Raw genomic sequence first — 16,712 nt, 5'->3', positions numbered from 1 at the left:
CACACTGCTGTTCTAAAGGTTGCGGCTTTGATACCAGCCGCGGTGGCTGCATTTCGATTGTGGTGGAATGCAAATAACACTAGTGTAGTTCACTTTCAATAGGTGAAGCACCAATAGTGACGGCACACAAGAAGAAATACAGACAGGACAAGGCGCTACTTGCAACTGTTTATTGAAGTCAGAGGTGGCTGATTATATAGCCATGAGGAGAGGGGAACGAAAAAAGAGGGACACTGAATATGTGAATGTGCACGTGCGAGAACACTGAAGATATATATGAAGGGAATCACGCTTAATATAAATCTAAAACTTATTTAAAAACATGCTTTCATTCGTGTATATATTCAGATACGGGGTACTGACACAGTTGTCCCCTCTTTTCTTAGTCTCGTTGGCCTCCAACAATTCATGCACGGAGGCCAACGAGAATAAAAAAAGAGGGGACAACTGTGTCAGTACCCCGTTCCTGAATATATACACGAATGAAAGCATGTTCTTAGATAAGATTTAGGTTAAGCGTGATTCCCTTCATATATATCTTCAATGTTCTTGCACATGCGCATTCACATATTCAGTGTCCCTCTTTTTTTGTTCCCCTCTCCTCATGGCTATATAATCAGCCACCTGTGACTTCAATAAACAGTTGCAAGTAGCGCCTTGTCCTGTCTGTATTTCTTCTTGTGTGCCGTCACTATTGGCGCTTCACCTATTGAAAGCTATGCACCAACTAACCCCACGTGTTTTACTGCTAGTGTAGTTCAATTTAGGTCCACGGTAATAAAAAACCCAGGTGGTCAAAATTAGTGCAGCAACAAGAATCAATGGGTGTGGGGTGATCGCCTGACCATGTTCAGAGACCACCCAACACTACAGACTAGAAAGAAGCAGATTTTTGCCACCACACGATAAACAGGAACGAGGCCGTAACCTTACACTTACTCCAAACACACACCTACCCTAGCCCAGCCGTCTTACACCACTGTTACCCAGGATTATACCCAACTGATGTGTGTAAAGCATGAGGACAGAGAGCAATGCTGCGATACATGCTCTGGAAATGTACCAGTAACAATGGTACTGAAACCGCCGCTGTTCACGACGCGTCCATAACCGTGGCCTTTACCAGTGTACAGGAAGCCTCGAGCTCACTTCTTCCCGACACCGCCCCAGCTGCGGGTGCCGCCGGGGACCTTCTCTGTAGGTGTCGCAGACGCTGGAAGGCAGCTCTCGAAAGTTCGGGAGTTGGAAGACCAGCTCTGGGCCGTCTGGAAAGCCGAAGATGCCGCCCAAGTCCAAGGACTTCGAGCCGCCACCTGAGGTCACCACAACCAAAACTGCCAGACTATTTTTTTAATAAAGTTTATTTTCTTCCCCCACTATGCCATTTCTCGCATTCAGATCGTGGCTTTGGCAGTAAAAACCCCAGAATGCTTTTCTCCACAGGACGTAGGTGTGCGAGAGCAGCTGGGCGAGGGCAGAAGGGACAATAGAAGGGAAGGGCAGAAGGTTCTCATAGGCTGCAGCTGCTGTCAGTGCAACACACACAAGAGTGCTGCACTGACAATACAACTTCCTCGTGGTGAGAAAGAAGGTGTATGTAGAGTCCATTATGTCACAATGGCCCACACTTACTTTGGGGATTTTGGTGGGCACGAATCAGGCAAGCATAAAAAAGAAAAGAACGTTATGTGTAAATGTAGATAGCTATAATTTTTTACTGCTAATCTGAAAACTGGGTTTTGTCATTGAACTAATTACGTCACGCTTGTCCGTCAGAATGCCTCCTGCTCCTCTCTCAAGTGCACATCCGATCCACCTATGAACTGTGATCTCTAACATGCCAGCCATGCGCTCGAAATAGTTGAGAATCCCCTTTTCTGGAAAGGAAGGTCCAGAAGTTGGACCAATGATGAATGAAAATATTTGGGTGAAAGAAGGCTTTGTGCAAAAGCTAACCTTCAAGTTTGAGATTTTGAGTGTGAAGTTGCTTGGTGACCTTTTCTACATTTTTTTTTATGCCGAATGAAAGTATCAGATGTCACAATCCTGTAATTGTGGACATCTTAATGCTCCTCCAGGGACTTCTGCAGTCCAGCGTCCATACATATAAATTTGGATACACTTGATTACTATTTCACAGATGCGTTGCCCAAATCTTGCAACCTTTAAGAACTATTTGCAAGGGCGCCTCTAACTTCTATGAAATTCGCCTTGAACATGCCTTGACTATTACTACACTTAAAAAAAAAAAAGAGCTCGCACCTGTTGTGGCTTATCTTGCCCCACAACGATAATCGTCATCTGCCTTGCTTGCGTTTCCTTTCTCGAGAACTCTGCGCTTGCTACTTTCCTGTCGAGAATTCTGTCAGGCTAATAACGCACATGCCGTTCGTGACCTAGAGGTATCGGGCGCGCAGCATTTAAGAAAGGAAATGCGGGAAGATAGATGGTGATCAGAAGCGTACACTGTTAATTGGGCCAGTTGGTGCATCATGTAGTGTCATTGAACGAAAATACCGGCGGGAAGAAACGGAGTGGATAGGTCGACTCCGTTTCTTCCCGCCCGTATTTCCGCTCAACGACACTACAAGATAGATGGTGATTGTTGTGGGACAAGATCAGCGCCAAAGGGTGCGGATTTCTTTGAAAGTGCATATACGGCCAGGTTCGATCAATTTCTACACCGCGTTTTCATCTCCCCAACGCATAAAACAAGTCCACCGTGCTTGTCTTTATAATTGCACCATTATATCCAGAGTAAAGAGCGACGTACACCTCAAATCTTCATCGCCCAAGTGCTAGGCACCCATTTTACACCCTTATTATGGCATTCAGGATTCACGACAAAGTAGAGGGCGCTAATTAACATTCCAAAAGCGTGCCATGACTAGCCGCTACTTTGACGATTTAAGAACGAATTTGGAAAGATAACACACGAAAGATTAGAGCCGTTTGGTAATTAAACTTGGCATTTATACTCGCTGGCCACGTGTCAATTGTCAGCTTTTTCAAATGAGAGAGAAAGACCTCTAAACCAGTCTGAACATTCATATATGTATTCACCTGACCAATCTGACCACCAACTTGTCGTTCTTTCCGGGCCATTTCCCGCTCCGGCTGCAAGTGTAATGGTAATCGCTTATCCGGTTGCCAGTAAAGAGTAAAGTTTGGCGTGGTTCATGCGTGTTTTGTGATACGCGGCGACGTGCCGCAATATTTCTGCCGCAATGGGAGACGTATTTTGCCTCGTAATGTTGGAGAGCGGCAGCAGGAGGAAGCTGAAGCTCGAAACGGGATCCTACGACGAATTACTCACGGGCCTTGCCGGAATCGCCGAAGTCGACTTCCGTAACACCCTGGTAGACTCCTCTATGTTTTGCACCACTTTTGACTTGATATTGCGTGTACGCCTGCATGCTAGAATGAATTGCTATGTCCGGAACATTTATTCTGCGTAATTTAACGGCGTTCGCCGCTGCCAGGGCTCCTCGATCGCAAATCACGGGCGATTTAGTCCGAACAAAATGGCCGGGCTCGTATCTTTAGAAGTTTGTAAAGACTCTTACTGTGTGGCGGCATGATTCTGGACTGTAGCGAACTGTGTCGATTCCGACCCAAGAAATAATTTTATACGAGATGCACCGTGCAATGGACAACGATCATTATTATTACTTCAAATGCAGATAAAAGTTGTACTATGTTTTCGTATTTCTTTCTTTCGTTTGCAAGGCATTCTACGAGGTAAGCTTTGTCTTAATGCAGCGAAGCCATTCATTGGCTGATGATACACCTCAGATAATTACTGATCATCATCAGCCTATTTTGTGCCACTGCAGAACGAAGGCGTCTCCCTGCGATCTCCATTTACCCCTGTCCTGATACCAACTAGCATCCGCAAATTTCCTAAAATTCGTCGCACCACCTAGTTTTCTGCCGTCCTCTACTGCGCTTCCCTTGGTACCCATTCTGTCACCCTAATGGTCCAGCGGTTATCTAATCTGCGCATTACATGACCTGCCCAGCGCCATTTTTTTCTCTTAAGAGGAAGCTTTAGCTCGAGTGCTCCTATCTAAATACATGTAAAAGGAGAATTCGTTTTTCTCGGCAACCACTGCACCAAATTTGACGGGGTTTGTTGCGTTTAAAAGAAAAACGTAAAATGTAGGGACTGTTTGTTTCGAATTTTCGATTTAGGTCGTCAATTTTTTATTAACTGGCAAAAATCGCAAATTTTCAGAAAACAAAACTATGATGTTTACAACTCCGTAACTCAGCAAGAAAAAATGTTATTGCATTTATGTGAATTGTATCTGATAGAACATCTAAAGCGGACAAATTTGACATCTTACGCATGAATCTCAAAAAATTTATTAATATGTAATTACAACTTATGCAGAACCGTTGTAAACAACGTAACAAATTCACCTAAGATGTAAAATGACATATCAAATTTGTCCGCTTTGAATGATCTAATAGATGCCGTTTACAGAACTGCGATATCTGTTCTTGATGTACACTCTAACAGTTTACACCCTTTGGCTTGCCCCTTCTGCCACACAAAAATAATCGTCATCTGCCTTGATGCGTTTCCTTTCTTTATCGCTGCAAGCCCGGAACTTTCCAGTGACGAACGGCACGCGCGTTATCAGAAGGGGCACTCCAAAGGGTGTAAACTGTTCTATGCTGATAACGCGCGTGCCGTTCGTTACCATGGAAAGTTCCGCGGGCTCGCAGCGATAAAGAAAGGAAACGCATCAAGGCAGATGACGATTATTTTTGTGTGGCAGAAGGGGCAAGCCAAAGGGTGTAAACTGTTCTTACAGTGTAGAGCTATTAGTTTGTAAACTTCGTGCTTCTATGTTTTTCAAACTTCTGAATTTTTGAAACTCTTTAACAATATTCAAGCCCTAAATCAATATTCCGCTCCCTACAGTCACTAGAATTGAACTTCCTTTCTCAAATGCAACAAATATCATTAAAATCGGTCCAGGGGTTATCTCAGAAAAAAACGTTTTTGCGTTTTTACATGTACTTGAATAGGCCGCCTCTTGGCTCGGGCCCAACTCCGACGCGGCCTATTCAAATACGTGTAAAAACGCAAAAATGTTTTTCTGAGATAACCCCTGGACCGATTTTAATGAAATTTGTTGCGTTTGAGAGAGGAAGTTCAATTCTAGTGACTCTTGGAAGTTGAATTTCGATTTAGGTCCTGGATTCTGTTAAAGAAATTTTCAAAAATTCGGGAGTTTGAAAAAAATAGACGCACGAAGTTTACAAATTCATAGCTCTGAATTAAAAACAGATATCGCGGTTCTGTAAATGGCATCCATTAAATCATTGAAAGTGGAAAAATTCGATAAGTCATTTTATATCTTACGTGTATTTGTTACGTTGTTTACAAGGGTTCTGCGAAAGCTGTATTTCCATATTAAATTTTTCGAAATTCATGTGTAATATATCAATTTTGTCCGGATTAGATGTACTGTTATATGCAATTCACAGAATTGTATTATCATTTTTTATTGCTGACTTACAGAGTTGTAAACTTAATAATTTTGGTTTTTGAAAATTTCAGCATATAGGCGACAGACAGACGGATGAGCCAATCGGCTAGCCATATACAGCTTAGCTGTAAAACGCAGTGATCGAGCTAGTGCCTTATCTGCTGCGCCTCGGCCGAAGTAACATGTCGCATTTGGTGTTAGTTGAAAACAAGCTGTGATGGCTCTTGTCTTAGCATAGATAAAATGCACGGATGGTTTTGTTTTTTGCCACAAAACCTATCACCACAAAAGTGAATTGATGTCAGTGCAAAAGTTTAAAAGTGCGTTTTGTTTCGTCCCAATTGCCATGTCTTTCTCTAAATTTACACCGGTGCTATGATCGGTCCCATCTTCTTTGATCACACACTGACTGGACAGCATTAAGTGGACGAAATCCTTGAAGGAGTGGTGGATGAGTTTCTCAGCGAAATCCCGCTATCACGTTTTCCAATTCTGTGGTATCAGCAAGGTGGGGGGCACCAGCAGGTGGCTGGATGCGACTTTTCATGCGCAACAGATTGGAAAGCATGGGCCTGTAAATTGGCCGGCCAGGTCACCTGACCTTTCTCCACTCAATTTCTTTGAGGTTATGTGAAAGACCGTGCTTACATGATCGAGATGAATGTCATATTAGTTCAAGGAAAGGATAACGGATGTCTGCCGTTGAATTCCAACGCCGGTCATCAAGAAAGCCACTGAAGATGTAATAAAGTGGACTCAGTACTGCATAGCTGCACAAGAGACATATTCGAACGTGTCCTCTAGGCAGCAGCTGGTGTTCAACAGTGCTTACGAATTCATAGATAATAAGGGCCCATTTAAATTTGATGTATTTTTGTTTGTTTTTTGTGCAGGCATCTCAATTGCCAATTAGGCTCATTTAGAAGTGCTATATTTACTTTCTTGAGCACATTGGTTTTGCTTTTTCTTTACATGTGGGTCGCTTCCCAGTCTGTTTATTTCGCCTTTATTTTTTCCCATGACCCTGTTTTGGCAGCATGTATACACTCCCATGAAAAATGAAACTGTCACTTAATTTTGCCTTGGTCTGAAGCAAATTTCTGGCGCAAAATATAGCTGCGCACACACTCTGTCGATGCGGTGTGAGCAAAGCTAAAATTTTGAGGCATGCTATGCCTATTACATTGCTTCTCGTGTTTCATGCTTGGTCAGAGTGGCACTTCGGCTGCATTGTCAATGGGCTTTTGTTATCAGTGGGATCAGTTGGCCTTGAGAGCAGATAATAAGCGTGACTTAGAGAGGAAGGAATAGCTGAAAAGCTGCGAAACCTGCTGTTGGTGCTCCTTCCGTACCTTGATTAAGGTGATGCCCTGTCTCTTCGGGTTTGCGACAGGCAATGCAGTTGCTTTCAATAAGCTTATTTGAGGGCGCTGCTTTAGGATAGGGTGGGAGTGCAGTCACATGGTGTTTTTCATATTTCGTGAGGTTTTTTTGCTAGTCAGAAAGAATTGCACGCAATTAGTATGTCACTGAAAACACAGCAGCTAGATGTCATCTGGGGGTGCCTACAAATGCCTCATTGGCACTTTGATAATTAGGACAGCACTTCTCGAATTAGATAATTAATTGCAATTGTAGAATTAAATTTCAGGAACTAAAGAATTACTGGTGGCTACTCCACTGTACTGGAAACAATATACATTAGGTTTTTTTTTGAGTAATGCATCTGCTCTTAATTGAAGTCTTGGTGCTTGATAGTTTGGGCACCCTATATAATTCAATCAGTAACCGAAATAAGGTCAAGCCGGATTCGCTCGAAATCAGAATCAACAGCAGTCATGTGCAGGAGTGCTTATACAGACCCACAGAAAAAGAAAAAAAAAAAAAGAGGCTGCAGTTTCACCGGAAAAGTGAAGCAGTATTAGTGATAGTGAAGTATATGACAATTACACGAAGGAAGAGTACACCGCCGAGAGACGCCAGATTCTTGGTGTTGGGAAAGGACTCAGGCTGTGAAATTGAACTGTCTCCTACTATGAGGTCTTGTAAATTCTCATATAAGGCCGTCACTTCAGTTAGCAGTTCTTCGAGGTCACACGAACTGTCTTAAAGTGCAATATATACAAGGGGTTAGGAAAGCTTGATGCCCCCCCTGGTAAAATGATAACTTTCCGCCTATGGTTGTCATCAACTAGAGTAATCAAGGCTCTTTGTTAAGTGATTGGTAACCCCCTTGCACCATAGCAGTGTGCAAAGTAAACATATCTATTTTGACTCTATCAGCAGCATAATCATGACAAAAGTGCTGTCCCTTGATATGTGCCAGTTGCTCTAAAATAAAGTGCAATTACTCTACCATATGCTGCCGCTTAATGTGTCATGAAACCTCTTCTTAGTGACATTCCACTCGTTCTCCAACAGATTCAGATATTTGATACTGACTTGGAAGACTTCGTGGACCTGTTGCCTGGTGATGTGGTGCCAAACAAGGCCAAGGTGCGCATTGTGACAAAAAAGGATCCTGCTCCCAGTACTGCGGCTACATCCCCAATTAAAGCCATTCTACCCAGTCATCCTTTGCACCAGGCTGTGTAAGTGTTCACCTATCATATACACGTAGCCGTCCCCCTTGGACGGAATACGCATGAAAGCTCGAGGACAGTCAATATAGAAAGTGTGTATGTTTAGAGGAAATAAAGTATTACAAAGTCATTAAGGTGATGAAGAATTACAGCTAGACTAGACAGATTACTCCTTGCCATCATCTCACTGCCATAGCTAATCACACTTTACTTGGCTCAGAGCCCTTCATGTCAACACTTCATGAGCAGCAGCTGCTTTTGCTATTACTATCCAACTACAAATAATTGTTCTTGATGCGGTCAGGACTGTATGTAATTTAAGCACTCTTTAAAGCTTTCTCATAACAGCACCTCAAGTGTTGACAGCTGGAATTCAGATACAGGAAGGCTTATAAATGTAAGTTCTTACAGAAGTGAACTGTAAAAAGTGGACCGACCTTTGAAAAAAGTTGGTCTACTTTTACAGTGAAATTTGGAAAAGTAAAATTGGACCAATTTATTTTTTATCCAGCAATAATGTAACATTTTTTCGAACAACTTATTGAAAATAGAGTTTAAGAAAAATAACTTTATCAGTCTAAATGAAGATTGCAGAACTCAAAACAAGCAAAGGGACAAAACCAACTTCTCTGGAAGCCACATGGGCAACTTTTTAGTGGCAAATGTGTCTTTTGTTTGCGGAAAGCAGTTTATGTTTGGCACCAGGCTTGTTTATCTTCCCAGGACATTTTGTAATGTCCTCTTTGAAGTCTGAAGTGGCCTTTGTTCAGACATACCAAAGAGAGTGTCTGCTCACAGATGTACTTATTTGCAAAGAGATGCCTGTTTAAGGCATCATTACTGGTGCTTCCATGTGCTCATCAAGGTTCATCAAAGAGAACATCTGCAGCATGTCTACTAACTGGGAAAGCCGGGAATTCTCAGGGATTTTGAATAATCTAAAAGTACTCATGGAAAACTCGGGGAATTTGTGCTTCTATCAGGGAATATTAGCTGTAATATTATTGAAAGGAAACGAAAGTCGCAGTAATGCTGACTCACATAACAGAGAGGGATTGTAACGAATTGTCTTTTGACGCCGTGTCGTCGGCTGGAGGAGTGTACTGTCAATGGCCTACTTTCCGGACGCCCGACGGCGCCGCGGCACTATCACGTGCCCCATAGAATCAATGTCTAAAAACTTCTGAAATTTCGTACACAAGAGCCCTTCGCCGTCCGATTTTCCAGATGTTTATCCGTGACTGCAGGTCCGAAAGGGCATTAATCAAAGCCACCACGCCGCTGTTTTGATAACCTCGCCACTGTGGCAAACGCTATGCCTAGCTGCTTCAACGTTCGTTATAAAGCTTCTTGCCGTTCGGCACCGTGTTTTTCGTTGAAAGAATTCGCCACTGTAAGCAGTGGCACTGACTCCGTCTTGGTGGTCCTCGCGATTGGCTTCGAAGCTCGGAAAGTATGATGCGGTGCATAAGACCGGTTCCCAAAAGTCAGCTTTGCCTCATTATAAAATTGTTACGCGGTGAAGCATAACAAGCGTGGGAAGGGGCAATTGTCACAGGACACAGTATCTATTCCTTAAAAACACACGCGTCCATCCACGATTTCCTGTCACAGTACGGGCACCGACATGCCTAATAAGCCTGATAGACCTTTTCGGATGTGTCTGTGGTGATTTGAGCCTTTAACGGCAGTAAAAGACATGAATTCATTTTTATGGACTGCCCGATCTTACGGACATTTTCGTGGCCCTTAGGGAGTCCGAAAAATCGGACGTTGACTATACAGCTGACGAAGAGGATGCTTCGAATGGTCGGTGGGGTGAAAGCGCGGTAGAAGGAGGACGAGAACAGAAACGACCTACGCATTGAGGAATAAATGGGAAAGGAAGCCTGCTGCCGCTTTATTCAAGGAGCTTGAGCTCAAAAAACAAATTGTTGGCTGACCCTGGAGTGCAGTTGTTCCTCATCCAAACCGAAATAAACTCGCTAAAGCAGTGAAATGCAACATGAGGTGTCGTGTGCGGGCTGAGAGTATGTCAGGAGAGTTGAGGTCGACACATGAGCTGTAGAGTATCTCATTTGTGACAAAGTTTGGGCCTCGCACCAATGAGCTTGCTATTAATTGATAAAAGTAGCTCATATCACCTTCAGTAACGGCGTGCAAATTTGTAGACGTGACCTATTTTTGCCATTTCTGTGCAGTGGTAGCAAGGAATAGAGCATGAACATTAATAACCTAAATTACTTCCATTTTGCTTCTGAGTGATACATATTATTACAGAGTATCGCTTTGGTGAAGGCACTGCCATATTCTACGTTATGCTTGTTGTGGGGCATGTCGGTAGCAGCCTTGAAATATATAAACTTTTTTCTTTCTTGAAATACTTGAGGCTAATGAATAACTTGTGCATGTAATTCGAGCGGGGGATTTAATTCTTTTTATGAAGAAGCGTAGCATGACTGACCTTACAATATTGAAATATTTAGTTACTCTGTAATTATAATGACTCATCATAAAATGCTCAAGGAGTCATTCTATCGCCTTGATTTGCTTTCAGTGGAGTCTCGAGCACCATCTATGTTTCACACATATGTATCAACAGTCGATCTTAATTCGTGACTTAAAGTAGATATTCGAAAACATTTGTTTTGTATCCATCTCATTTTTATTCATATTTGAGAACGTTCCACTCGATTTGCAATTAGTTCTACCATTTTTTTCAAAGTTATCTTATTCGCTGTGCATTTTACTAACCCCTCGCTGCAGTTTTTTTAAATATAAAATAAATGATACTCCTTACTATTCAAACTGGATTAAGTCATTTCTTAGCATGCTTACTAGAGAGTGACAGCATCGTGCGACATAGTGTCAGCCTTTCTTGACGTAAAACAAAGTTCTGTGTCACTCAGGGAATTTTGCAAAGGCACTCAGGGAAAACCTGGAAAACTTGGGGAATTTGGAAATGACAACTTTGTGGACACCCTGATCTGCTCTCATACGTATTTCCAAAGCGACGCTTGTTTAAGGCATTATTGATGCTTCCATGTTTCTTCTCATCAAGGTTCCCATAAAACTGAAGAAGCTTTTGCTCTTGCTGCGTACCTTTTACGTCTGGCAGATGCTGCGTGTACACGAGCTCTAGCTGCACTGTAATGTCACAATTGCGTATCATAACTATGAAAAAGTGACAAAACAGGTGTTTGCTGGGTTTGTTGTCATCGAATGGCTTGGATCACTGCTGGAACTCAATGAAGAAATTCCTATAGATTCCAAAAAGTTGGTGTTGTGCTCTCTTCTCTATGTGAGAGAATACTTATCCTTGAATCGAAAAACATAATCTGATGCTAGAAATTATTGAAAGAGATGCCATTTTTCATTCTATCGTTTTGTATGAAAGGGACAGAAAATGTTGCCACTTTCATCATTAGAATAAACATTCTTCTGCCATTCTTGATAATTCAGTCAAAACATATTGGGGGATTGCACATTCAATTCGATTGTGGACAACGCGCCAACAATGTGGTCTTGGCATTGGTAATCTGAAGAATACATTCATTGGTTGCATTCCTTTCTCATCGGTTGTCAACAAAAATCTTGCACTGTTGCAAGATTGTTGTTTGTTGTTGTTGCAAGATTGTTGTTGCAAGATCGTCGTTTTTTCTTTCAATACCCTGTGTGCTGCATATGTAAGCGCTGGTGCGGATCACTAGTTTTCTTGTCCGAAGAGGACACAAGGTGGGCCAGAGCACTAATGACCCACTTGGGGGCCACATGTGGCATGCTGTTTAGCCCTTGTCTAAGCCCCGTTGATGTTCCTACTTTCTGTGCCTATAGATAGCGTTTCGAAAGTATGTGCACTGTTTCAAGAGAATACGTAGAAATCTTATTGCCTATGCACTGCATGGTAACACTTTCAAACTAGGTTGAACTGAGTGAAGGAGTATTATGACCATTGCTGTACTGTGCAAATTAAGTTGTTTTCTTTATGGATAAATTTTCAGACGCCAAGTTGCACCACACAGAGCATTACGTCAAGTGGCGTCCCCGCTTCCCAGGCACCTAGACTTGCTGCCATACAATGTCCAGTCCAGGTAGGCAAATAATTTTGCCTTGCCGCATATTCACGCTTCAGTGTTGAAGTTGTCTGACAGGGCATTTATCGGTCTCGCTGGTTCATGATGAGCTGGTTGACAAGAGAGCGCCTACAAGAACAAAACTGTGAGAGATGGACCACAAGCACAGACGTCCGGAAAAAGTATTAGAGAGCATTGACGGATCATTTTGTCTGGCTTTTTAAAGCAGTGGTGTGGGACTAAAGTAAACTGAGCCGTTTGACTCAAGTTCAACTTAGGGGTGATTAAATTTTTTTAAATTTTATGTGTAGAAGGTCTTACCGAAGATTGCAGGAAGAGGAATTCATGCTGTAGTGGACTTGAGCAGGTTGCTGATTAAAAGGATGGAAAATTAATTTCATTGCCAAATTCTTTGAACCCTGAGTGATTGTTGATGAAATGAATGTGGAATTGAAGCGATCTTCTTTTTTTAATGTTATGTTAACTACTGGCTTGCAGCAAAAAAAGAAAAGGGAACTGAGGGGCCCAATTTTATTTATCATATCACAAGAAGCCAAAAAAAGACACCAAAGTCAACATAGGGGAAATTACTTGTACTTACTAATTGAATTACAGAAATCATAAATTAATGCAAATGAAAATGGATGAAAAACAACTGGCTGCAGGTGGGGAACAATCCCACGTCCTCACATTACGTGTGTGATGCTCTTAGCACTTCAGCTACCGCAGCGCTGCTTCCCCATCCACTTTCTGGGGTATTTATGTTTTACTACTAGAGCCAACCCTGAGAGTGTTAGCCAGTGCCACCACTTACAAACCTTGGTGGCAGTTCAATTCGTAAGAGCACCGCACGCGTAATGCGAATGCGCGGTATCGTTCCCCACCTGCGGCCAGCTGTTTTCTCGATCCATTTTTATTTCCATTAATCTAGAGTTTCTTTAATTCAGTTGGTAAGTACAAGTAATTCCTCCTATGTTGACTTTGCCGTCTTTCTTTGTTGGCATCTGATCGTACTACCAGCTTACCAGTTGTGTACTCTCGATAAAGGACATTTTGATCCTGCTTTGGCAGTGTAATTTAATGATGTGCGGGTATACTTGTTGCTGGATTAGTTGATTCATACTATTATGGTGTAAAAGAATGTGAAACAATATGAAGGAACCTGTCCTGTTCTTTCATCTCATTTGAATCATTTTACGCTCTAAAAACTGCCAATGCACCCTTATTTGACATTTCACTGCGTGTCCTTCTAAACTAACGGCGTCTCATTTTTTTTCCATGTTGCTTTTTCGGTGTTACGAGCATACATTGTAGGTGTAGTGCGTACACAATTTAGTTCACAGTTTAATGTGTCTTTTAGTATATGTGTTTAACATGTGCGTTTGTATTTGCATTTGGGAATTTGTGTTCAAAAGCACTTGGCAACCCTGTACAGTCAGTTGTTTGCTGTACACTTGCAAGTACAGCTGTAAGCAAGTTGTTTTCTTTGTGTGCCAGAATGAGCTGCCCAATTGCACTTTTTATACTGCTGTTTGAGTCCTCCATTCCTATGGTTACATGAAAGATACTTGTCCACAATTCTCTTTGGCTCACCATGCAAACATGCTTGTGTTAGTGTCAGATTTTTGCGTTTTTATGTCATGAGTTTGTTGTATGGAAACAGGTGGTGTACATTTCGTTTTTTTTTCCACAGTGATGTCAACGCAGTGCCAGCTATTTGCGCAGCAGGTGGTGTTCTTGTGCAAGAACCTTGTGCTGACACTATGACGAGCACCGACCGTGATACAGATTCTGTGGAATCAATTATGATGTGAGCCCACTTCCTAGCTTTCAGTGTTCCAAATTTTACCTTGCTTTTTGAGCGCTGACTTCTTTTTTTGTCTTGTGGTAGTAAAGTCATGGCATTAATAAAGGGAAAATCAGACATCCACCCGTTTGTAGCATTTGCTAAAACAACAAAAAAAAAAAGAACATACGGGTTCCTCTAAAGAAGAGCCTCGCAGTTGAAAAAAAATTCGTCCTGGTACGGGACTCTAACCCAGGACCACCGTCTTTATGGGGCAGCCACTACGCCATCTGAGCTAACCAAGCGGCTAGCAGAAGGCAGGGCGAAGTCGAATGGGTGGATGTCTGATTTTCCCTTTATTAATTACTTCTCTCCACCTTGCGGGTTTCTGCATAACTATTATGCCAAACTCTTGCCTTTGCTTCGAGTTGTTGACGAATTCAACTTCGCCTTGCCAAAAAGAAAATTTTCAGAAAATGAAACAATCAAGTGTGCAACTCTCGAACTCAACAATGAGAAATGAGGTCACAATTCTGTGAATTGCATCTAATAGTACATCTAAAGCAGACAAAATTGATGTCACACATGAACCTAAAAAAATTTGGCAATATGGAAATACAGCTGGTATGAAGATTCAGATGGTATCTTCATACCATCTTCATCTTCTTCCTTAATATCGTCTCTGTAAAACTGAGCGCAATATAACCATGAACGTTCACCAACTAGCCCCCTTCATTGCTTTACTAAATAGATGGTAGAGTGGGTGGCCCGGAAAGGCAGTGGTCCTGGTTTCGAGTTCCAGACCAGGACTAATTTTTCTTCAACTGCGAAGCTTTTCTTTCGAGGAACCCGTATGGGTTTCCTTTGTAGCACTTAGCTACGTTTGGGTGGATGTCTCATTTTCCCTTTACAACCGAGTTGTATGAACGAATCAAAATAGGGGGATGGCAGAGCTCATGCGAGAAAACTATAATGGCGTGGAGGCCAGTGCCACTCCCCACCACATTCCTCCATCCGGCTGTTGATTATGTTCACTCGTTTTAACTGCTTCCTGGGCGCTCCAATCGCGTGTAACAAGCTGTGGCTGTCGGCGTTAAAGAATGCCACTGCTATAACAACTGCAAAGACGGGTCACGGGTGCCAAGTGATATGTGACCTTCGCCGAGACATCACTTTGGTGGCCCCAAAGGGGCCTTTTAAAATATGTGAGAAGGTTGCCACAGTAGCCTGTCAGCTACAGAAATACAGAAGAAACGCTGAGGTAACATCGCCACAAGCATCTTGCCACATACTTTTCACTGGCTTGCACGAGAAAACCCTATGTCCATAAGCCTTGCATGCTTTATGCAAAGCTTGCTGACATCCTTCTCCAAGGCATCTGGGTGCTCCATGGAAGGTTCTTCGCGTGAATGAAGCCCCGGAAGGAGGGATTGAATCATCTGCCAGGCCTCCTGTGAGGACAACGTTCAGGCAGCCTGCCCTACCGTGTCATTGCTGCCAGTGTCACCATCGCTATCTGATGCAAGCACGTTCGCGACGATCGCCTCATCGGTTAGAAGCACTTAGTTTCCAAATCTGTGGCCGTGCACTTTCTTTTCACCGGCAACATTGTGCATTGCCGATAATAAGTGGGTAGATAAGCCATCTACCGTTTCGGTGGCGAGTCAAACGAGTGTGATAAACCACGTGGCCAGGAACGATTTTGATGCAACCAACAAAGACGAATGCAAGCGAGTGAAGGAACACTAAAGGCAAATAAGAAGTTGACGTGGACTGTTTAAATACCATTCCAGAAACCTCGCAATGCTTCTCTCAGGCCAAGAAAGGACTTAGTTTACTGGAAAATTGCACCTGGAGGGTCCGAATACCTTTTTCAAAATTCGAATCTCCCGCCACCCAAACGGGGGAGTGGTGACGTTGCATATGCCATCACCGCCCTTTGCTGCCATCGATGAGTAAAACGGCGCCCGACAGACGGCGGCACCGAGCCAAGACAGAGCGGTGGATTCGCCGCTGCAGCTGCTTTTTGGTCAAGTGGCGTAGACCGTTCGGGCATCCCGCGGCATAATATGGAAGTTGAATTCTCTGCTACTTGCAGCTTGCGCGAGTTTTGCGAGCCAGCAAAACCAGCGCGGCAGCACTACACGATCAGGGAAGTACTGAAACGCGAAAGCGTGGGTGGCGCAGAGTCGAGCGAAAACTGAACATTTCGACTGCCCATGTCATCGCTGAGGGTAATTTCAATCAGTTATTTTTTCTAAAAATGAAATAGAACTGGATTAGTAACATTTTATTTCGTCTTCTAATACAACACAATGATTTTTTTTGCAACGAGTGGTTGAATACTAGTGACAGAATTTAACTGAGGAGTGCTTTCGTCATCGGGCAAGTGCTTGAATGTCCCAGGTGAGTCTCTAATCATTTCCTACATTTACCTCAGTTTCTCGATTACTAAAGCCCTCTTCACGATAATATTGATGCCTTGGAAATTCCCAAGCGCTAATCTCACTTTAGCTTGACTTAATATTTGCTTCAGTGTCCCTTTAAAGCTTAGAACGACAGAAAGCTGAGCTAGTTGGTAAGAATTCATTATGCAAAAAAAGAGGTGAGGCGTGCAGACAGGACACAAGAGTAGAGAAGTGAACAACATGAACGCCGACTATCAACTGCAGGGAGCGCTGAGGCAAAAAAAGAAAGAAGACACAAAACTCATCTGCGCAAGCTCAGGAATGGTATCACTACGTGTCAGTCGGGTATGTGTGCCGGT

The 16,712-nt window shown here is 42.9% G+C and overlaps 1 protein-coding gene across 3 annotated transcripts in view; it reads left to right on the top strand.

Annotated features, from left to right (window-relative positions):
• Positions 1 to 3,084: 3,084 nt before the first annotated feature.
• LOC135920087 (uncharacterized) overlaps positions 3,085 to 16,712 on the top strand; it is a 48,506-nt gene continuing 34,878 nt past the window's right edge. The window contains exons 1-4 of one of the 3 annotated variants that reach the window (XM_065454148.2): positions 3,085 to 3,359; positions 7,926 to 8,095; positions 12,088 to 12,177; positions 13,853 to 13,969. In XM_065454148.2, coding sequence (XP_065310220.2) covers positions 3,228 to 3,359; positions 7,926 to 8,095; positions 12,088 to 12,177; positions 13,853 to 13,969 — 509 coding nt within the window. In that variant the 5' untranslated portion in view covers positions 3,085 to 3,227. The remainder of the gene's footprint in view (positions 3,360 to 7,925; positions 8,096 to 12,087; positions 12,178 to 13,852; positions 13,970 to 16,712) is intronic. The other 2 variants (XM_065454145.2, XM_065454147.2) reach the window with 2 other exon arrangements.

Source organism: Dermacentor albipictus, chromosome 8 (assembly GCF_038994185.2).
Source record: "Dermacentor albipictus isolate Rhodes 1998 colony chromosome 8, USDA_Dalb.pri_finalv2, whole genome shotgun sequence".
Classification (NCBI taxonomy): Eukaryota; Metazoa; Arthropoda; class Arachnida; order Ixodida; family Ixodidae; genus Dermacentor; species Dermacentor albipictus.
The sequence above is the reverse complement of the archived record's forward strand: the minus strand, read 5'-3'. Positions and strand labels throughout refer to the sequence as shown.